Genomic DNA, 8,484 nt, shown 5'->3' with positions numbered 1-8,484 from the left:
ATATATATAAATGATGAAAAGAACCAGAAGAGTTCTTTGGCTTATACACTAATGAACTACTTTCATTTTCTTCCAGAATAACTGAAACATAAAACTATTTTTTTTGGTACTGGGAATCAAACTCAGGACCTTGTGCTTGCCAGGAAGGCATGTGTGCCGCTGAGCTATATCTCCAGCCCAACATAAAACTATTAACAGCAGACTTCGAAGAAAGATGAGAATAGTTATTATAGTAAATTTTATGAGGTCATACCTTCAAAATGTGAAAGCCAACAATGCATTTTTGTTTGATCAACACCTGATGAATCATGGAAAGTCCATTGCAATTGTCTAATTCATGCATTCTCTGTTGGTTGTATTTAATTAAAGAGAGTATAACTTGTAGTGCTAATGCCTGAGTTTCTTCACAGTCACTCAATTCAACAACCTAAAAACAAAAATTGGATGTATGTTTTTCCTAATCTGTTCAGAGTAAAAATTTCACACGTGTGATTACCTACCATAGTGTCATAAGCTTGACATGTGTGACTGCCTACCATAGTGTCATAAGCAAGTTCAGTTTCTATGAAAGTAATTCCAAGAGTATACAGAGACTACTCTGACCCCTCCAGAGAGAAGACACCTGGCAATTGAGCTAATCCTGGAAAGCAGGGATAAAAATGTCCACGGCACAGCCAGGAGGGAGTGAAGGCTGAAAGTGAAGTTTATGGTACCTCCAGGAGGCTGCAGGTGGCCTCTTTGGTTGAAGATCAGGTTGACAGGCAGGCTACTCATGTGAGGATTTTAAGGAAACTAAATTTTATTTTTTTTATAAGGGAAGAGAAAGGATACAAAAAGAAATTTCTAAGTTTTAAATGTGAAAGTATACTTCAAAAGTCTTATTGACAAGATTCTTAAGGCAGACAGGATAGAAATTTAACCATTTTCTTAAGAATCCAATCACTGTGTACAGTAGCCATAACAAACTTTTATATTCAATAGCTGGAAGAAAGAAGAAAAATCAAGGATCACAAAATATTGATGAACAGTTAAATGAAGAGATTTTTTTTTTTTTTTTTTGGTTTTTCTCCAGTACCGGGAACCGAACTCACGACCTTGCGTTTGCCAGGCAGGCGCTTTGCCGCTGAGCTAAATCCCCAGCCCCTAAATGAAGAGATTTTAATTTTAAAATAGTAGGGGAAAATTTAGATACTAGATGGAAAAAAAGTTTTGAAAAAGAGGAAGAGAAGACAGACTGCTTAGTGTTCCAAAGTACGGAACACTAACACCAGAAGCTGATACGTCTCATATTGTTAAATTGATCAAAGGCAGGCCCATTAAAGAAAATAAACCAGTTAGGGAGATAGTATGAAAATTTGCTGTTTTAGAAGTTATACATAAAGATGAAATGGCATTCTGAGGATGAAGGAAAATAAAAGTTTTGATTATACAAAGATATGGATCATCAAAAATAGAAATGATCTGTACGGACGTGAGACTATTTATGCCCCTAAGACGGATTTGGCAATCCCTGAAATAGTTAATATATAAATTTTTTTTTTTTTTTTGTCTTTTTGAGACAGGGTCTTGCTATGCAGTTCAGGCTAGCCTTGAGCTCACTTAGGTAGCCCAGGCTGGCCTCGAACTCACAAAGATCCTTCTGCCTCAGCCTCCCAAGTGCTGGGATTACAGGCGTGCACCACCTCACCCAGCTAATAGATAATCATTAACTTCTCACTCTATATCAGAAAAGCTAGACTCTACCATCAAACAACTAAATAGAACAGATAATTTATTCTAAAGTACTACTTACGGTCTGAGTTAAACTTTTTGTATTTCTCTTCTTTATAAAAAAAACCTCCAAACACATAAATCAAAAACATTTTCACTTATTTGTTTACCCTTAGTTTCCTCTCATGTATTAGGAAACTTAAGGGATAAGTTTACAAACTTCATTTAAAAAAATGTATTTCTTTTACAACATTACTACAGCAAGCATTTTTCTTTCCCAATGCAATTTAAAGTACATTTAATATTTAATTGTTCCAATTATATTTACGGATAATAGAGAAATACTAAAAGCTTCATAAATTAGAAAAAACCCATAATTACCTGTGGCAAAAAGCTTATCTTTAATATGTGATTTATTATCTGAAACATTTAATAAAGTTGGGTGCAGCATGTTTTGGTAACCCACAAGAAAGTCTTTAGCAACAATAAAGAAGTAGCTTCTCTTTAACAAAATTATAATCAGTAAATCTTACCCTAGCAAAGAGAAAGACAAATATACCAGTTCCACCAATCTCGTGCAGAATGCCTTGAATAGTACTACATTCAGTAGGCTGGAGGTTCTTTATCTGGGGAGGTTCTAGCAAGATGCTCTGGACTTCTTTTGAGCTGAAGGGTCGTTGAGAGAGCTGGGTTTTCACGTGACTCTTGAGTCGAATCACTGGCTCATAGATGGTATACTGAGCAGGAAGGTACGTTGTATAAACAATTGAAAGACTTTCCTGAAACACAAATATTTGTTTTTAATATAGTCACAAAACACAGTTTAAAACATAAGTTACCAACTATCAAATAGATATTTCAAAGTACAAAGACACTCAGCTAGTCTTTTTATCTTTGTTTTAGGAAAGACAGCTATTACACTGAACAAAGATAAACATGAGACGCAAGGCTGCTTCCAAAGAGGGAAATGACCAGTGTCACTGAGCTGTGACAAGATCATAAACTACTTCAAGACTAAGAAGGACTCCAGTTTGATCAATTTAGAATTAGCACAGGAATATATTCACTGCTAATACAAATAACAGCTAAGTTTTATGCCACACTTACTATATACTAGGCAGTGTTCTAAGCTCGTAGGAACATGGAAACTCTGGGTCAATTTACCCAAAATTTTGCCATGGATTTGCTCATAGGCTGGTTACTCATTTAAAAGTGACTCTAACCTTTATTTTTCTGTTAGAATGAAATTCCATACTGTCAGCACAACTAAATAAAATTCAATCGAATTTTCAGTATTTCTTCCATGCAGAAAGTAGTTTCAATCAACTTCTGGCTCCATGTCTAGCTTCTCTGAGTTTCTTTAAAGACTAAGGTAAATTTTAAATTCAGACTACACTTGGATGTGATCTCAGTGGCAGCAGCTGCTGAACACATGCTCAGGGAATGTCTTGTACATTTAACATCTCACAGAAGTTGGTGGAGATCTTGGGTTTAGGTCACATAATTCAAGGCAATTTAAGTACAGTTTCATCAGAAATACCACTGGCCTACTCGTGCACCAATAAAACCAACTACACAGTGTGTTGTATATAATTGTACTGGAAAAACAAAGTTTCTAGCCCATGGCAGTCACCATCAGAAAGTTGACATCACATCTTGCCAGGAGCGCACCATCCCTGCGTTAACCTTTTCAGGGCCTCATAAACCCCCAAAGAATATGCTTTCCAAAAAAGTGTTCACATAAAACCCTTAGAATATGACCCAAATTATATTCAGGAAAAAACAAAAGGATTAAGGAAATTATTTTCATGAAAGCAAAACAAAACAAAAAACTAGACAGCTAAATTATTAGTTGAAAAAATACTTGTATGAGCACCTCAGTTTCCCTAAAGCAGAAGTTCTCAAGGTGCATATAAACATTACTCATCTGTTTACGGGCAAGGTAAAATCTTGAGTCACACTTTAGACCTATTGTATCAGAGGCTTTAGTACAGCAATCCGTGTTTGAGTGAGCCCTATGGGTGATCCTGCTGTACTCTCAGTTTTGACAGCCAGTTTCCTAAAGCACATTTTCTTAAGCATGGAACATTTTGGTGGGATCATTCGTTGTTGCATAATAGTGCTCAAGAACTATAAATCATTTAGCATCCCTGGCCTCAATCCAGTAACAGCTGACAAGCAAAATCTACTTGCCACATACCATTTTTAAGTATTCTTTTTGGATAAAAAGATTATACACCTAATGTCAGAGCTTTAGATAAATTCACAGTTATCTACTCTACATCTATTTTACTACAGACATATATTTAACACTATTTAAAGATATGTGAGTGTTTTATAATTTGTATTACAATTTCTCCCTTAACTGTCACAGTTTTAAAATATAATCTATTTTTATTTGAAAATGAATACATTCCCAAATGGTAGCCTCCAAGAAAGAAGTATCTCCAATCTACAATTATACTTCCATAGGAACAAGAGAAGGAGGAATAGTTTCAAAGCCAGATATACTAGATTTTAGTAGTTCTTCCAACACTATGAAATCCCAGTTTTCTAAATGCTATTCATGAAAAATTCCCACCAGTAGGTGCAAAGCTATATATGGGTAGGACAAAATATCAGAATAATTAAAAAAGCAATAGAGTCTCATTTTAGCAATGCTCTGAAGACAAAATTTATAATTTTAATTGATATTAATAAATTGTCTAAAACCTAAATACATGTAATTAAAACTAATGTTATAAGGGAATATTACTATTTATTTTTAGGCATGGAAACAAAAAACATAATCAGCAATATTTTTAAGAGTATGTCAGACTAACAAGTATTACATTTTTACTGAATCATAAAAATTTTTTCCTGAATGATTAGTAGATATAAAAGAACTGACAAAATTACTACAGAAATATAATTCGAAGACAAAAGGATAGAAGTTATAACAAGTATTTCAAATTTGTTGCAGAAAAAATACTGTAAGAAAATATTATAAAATAAAAATTTAAAATCTTTAGAAATATAATTCATTATTAATTACATATTTCAATAAATATACAAAGTTTACTCTAAAGACTTATGGAATTAAAACTTACAATTAAGAGATCAATGTCCACATCTTTCTTGCTCATAAAAAGTTCTCTGATCTGTTCACATCGCAAAATATCCTTATTAATATATTTGGAGTAGTCATTCACAGGCTTACCATATTTACATGGCATTATAGATGTATAATTAGGTCCACAAGCATATAGATAAAAGGCCTCTTGTGAACCAATCTTAGCCCCTGGATAGTAGAAAAGTAAAGTTACTTATTTAAAACACTCAAGCAGAATTTTTAATAAAAGACAATATAACAAGATATTTTTCTCAAATTTTTTCAGTTGTTTATGTGTCTGATAAAAATTGATAAAGCTTCAATTTCCAAATTAGTATAATAAGAGAATAATCTACAACACTTATGATAAAAGATGAATTGATATGTGTGGAGTTAATTATGAGGCTTTTGAAAAAATAAAATTTCTATTTTATTTTACTGCTTAAGCCAAGCAGGTCTTTGGTTTTGTTTAACTTTGCTTTTTAAATAAATGTAAACTATATCTTGGCAAATTCTGTTTTTAAATGATATTTGAATTAGTATCTTTATTTCTTCTGATATAGTCAGTAAACACTGTCTAAATGCCACTAATGCCAGGTTCAATGATACATTTTTAAAAATTACATGATACATTTTTTCCCTAAAATTTGGTATGTGAATAGGGCACACCTAAAATTATAGATAAAAGATATAACCATTCTAAGTTCACTAGTCATGATACTGCATTTTACAGGATTGTAAAACAGTATTGGCTTAATATATGGAGTAAGGGAGGGGAGGGGATGCATCTCTCTATTAAATGTACACACTACTTATAAGACACATTTAAATTATAAAATGTTAAAATACTTTAAAAATACATTTCAGAATTTTGGAAATACTGTAATTATTAAAAACAGGTGATGGAACAGAAATCAACTTTTTAGTCAGGTTAATTTACTTAGTTTAACACTTGTTAAGTAAAAGAAAAATTTGGAAATACTTCAAAGGGGAAAATATACCATTAAAGAGGAGCAAATTTCCCAGATCCCATTTTCCAGCCAATTGCAAAAACTCTTCTTGGGATGATAAACAATGGCCGATCATGCAAAATGTTCTATTGCTATCAGATGATAAACTTGTTTTTCTTGGAAGTGTAAAATCCAAAGTGACATCAGGTTTCCTACAGTTAAAACAAAGTTATATAATTACTTCAGGGAGTACTAAAGTATGTTTAAAGTATGAATGTTTAATGATGGGACATTCTTGAACAATTTTCTTGGTTCAGTATTGGATGGTTGGTAATAAAGTCAGAGACAGGCTGATTCTACAGCCTCTTTGGTCACAGGTGCTGTGGTCCACAAGCCACAGAAAGCAGGAAGTAGAAGAGATGTCTGAGGACATTCCTGTAGGAAGCATTACCTGATATTTGCTGCAAGTTTTCTTTGTCATTTCACTTCTGCATCTATGCCTTCTGGGTTTACAGAAATCATGCCCCCCTGCCCGTCTTACCATTTTGACAAACAATTCCTAAAATGTGTCTTTTATGAGGCCTTCAAAAACTAATCATAAAAAAAAAAAACTAGTCATAAAAAGAATTACATGCCACTGAGCTCCCACCTCAGGAAAACAGAACAAGCACAAATAAACAATCTTATCCTGCACCTCAAGCTTGTAGAAACAGAAGAGCAAGTTAAGTCCAGAGTCCAAAGAAGGTAAGAAATTATAAAGCTCAGGGCAGAAATTAATGCAGTGGAGACTAAAATAAAATAAAATAAAATAAAATAAAGAATTAATGAATCAAAAAGTTGGCTCTTTGAAAAAATAAAATTGATAAATCCCTAGCAAATCTTACTAAAAAAGGAAAGAAAAAACTGAAATACACATAATAAAGAATGAAAGGGATGAAATCACTACAGATCCTGTAGAAATTCAGAAGATGATCAATACCTGCTTTGAAAATCTTTACTCTCATAGGATGGAAAACAAGAGGAAATGGACACATTTCTAGATACATATGAATTACCAAAGTTGAAGGAAGAAGATATAAAAATCCTGAATAACTATATCAGCAAGTACAACTGAAAATGTAATTTAAAAAAACTTTCCAATGAAGAAAAGCCCAGAAGATTTAATGCCAATTCTTCTCAAACTCTTTAATGAAATTGAAAGGGAAGGACTTCTCCCCACTCATTCTTGGAGACAAGTATTATTCTGATACCAAAATCAAAGATCCAACCAAAAAAAAAAAAAAAAAAAAAAAAGATCCAACCAAAAAAGAGAATTATGGGTCAATCTCCCTAATGAACACAGATGCAAAAATTCTCAATAAAATACTAGCAAATAGGATGCAACAAATCATTAAGAAGATTATACACCATGACCAAGTGGGATTCATTCCAGGAATGCAGGGATGCTTCAAAATACACAAATCAATTGGTATAATACACCATTATCAATAGAGCCAAAGACAAAAATCACATGATCATCTCAATTCATGCAGAAAAACCTTTTGATAAAGTCCAACACTCATCCATGATAAAAACCCTACAGAAAATAGAAATAGATTATCTTTACCTCAATCTGATAAAAGCCATCTATGATAAACCAACAGCTAACACTATACTAAATGGTCAAAAATTGAAAGCTTTCACTTTAAAATCAGGAACAAGACAAGGATGTCCACTGTCACCATTCCTATTCAATATAGTTCTGGAAATATTAGCTAGAGCAATTAGACAAGAGAGAGAAGTAAGAGGAATAAGGATAGGAAAGGAAGAAGTGAAATTATCATTATTCACAGATGACATGATACTCTACATGTGAGACCCCAAACACTCCACCCAAAGGCTTGTAGATTTAATAAACAAATTCAGTAGCATAGCTGGATACAAAGTCAACACTCAAAAATCAATAGCATTCCTGTACACAAACAACAAACTCACTGAGAGAGAAACTAGTGAAACCACTCTTTCATAATAGCACCTAAAAAAATGAAATACTTAGGAATCAATTTAACAAAAGTAAAAGATCTATACAGTAAAAGTTATAGTAATCTGAAAAAAGAGATTGAAGAGGATTTCAGAAGATGGAAAGATATTCCTTGCTCATGGATAGGAAGAATCAATATTGTTTAAATGCCCATACTCCCAAAATTATTGTACAGATTCAATGCAATCCCACTTAAAATACCATTAGTATACCTCACAGATCTAGAGAAAACATTCCTAAAATTCATCTGGAACCAGAAGAGGCCTAGAATAGCAAAAACAATTCTGGGCAACAAAGGAAAGGCAGGAGGCAGCACGATCCCTGACTTGAAATTATACTACAAAGCTACTGTGATAAAATCAGCATGGTACAGGCAAAAAAACAGACCTGAAGATTAATGGAACAGGTGAGAAGATGCAGACACAGCTACAAACACACTCAGCCACCTTATTTTTGACAAAGGGGCCAAACATGTTCACTGGAAGAAAGATAGCTTCTTTAATAAATGGTACTGGAAAAAACTGGCTCTCCACATGCTGAAGACTAAAACTAGACCCATGTCTATCACCATGCACTAAAGTAAAAATCAATCAGAGATCTAGTATCAAAACAGAAACACTGGGGCTGGGGATTTAGCTCAGCGGCAAAAGCGCCTGCCTGGCAAGCGCAAGGTCGTGAGTTCGGTTCCCGGTACCGGAGAAAAACCAAAAAAA

General features: G+C 33.5%; 1 protein-coding gene across 8 annotated transcripts in view; it reads right to left on the bottom strand.

The window, feature by feature from the left end:
• Positions 1-8,484, bottom strand: part of Lyst (lysosomal trafficking regulator) — a 209,662-nt gene that overhangs the window by 104,692 nt on the left and 96,486 nt on the right. For all 8 annotated transcript variants that reach the window (XM_013504692.1, XM_013504696.1, XM_013504691.1 and 5 more), the window contains 4 exons: positions 5,803-5,963; positions 4,800-4,990; positions 2,244-2,489; positions 254-427 (listed from right to left, as the gene is read on the bottom strand). In XM_013504692.1, coding sequence (XP_013360146.1) covers positions 254-427; positions 2,244-2,489; positions 4,800-4,990; positions 5,803-5,963 — 772 coding nt within the window. The remainder of the gene's footprint in view (positions 1-253; positions 428-2,243; positions 2,490-4,799; positions 4,991-5,802; positions 5,964-8,484) is intronic.

This window comes from Chinchilla lanigera, unplaced genomic scaffold, assembly GCF_000276665.1.
Source record: "Chinchilla lanigera isolate Chin_1 unplaced genomic scaffold, ChiLan1.0 scaffold00091, whole genome shotgun sequence".
Lineage (NCBI taxonomy): Eukaryota > Metazoa > Chordata > Mammalia > Rodentia > Chinchillidae > Chinchilla > Chinchilla lanigera.
This window is presented reverse-complemented; position numbering and strand designations above follow the sequence as displayed.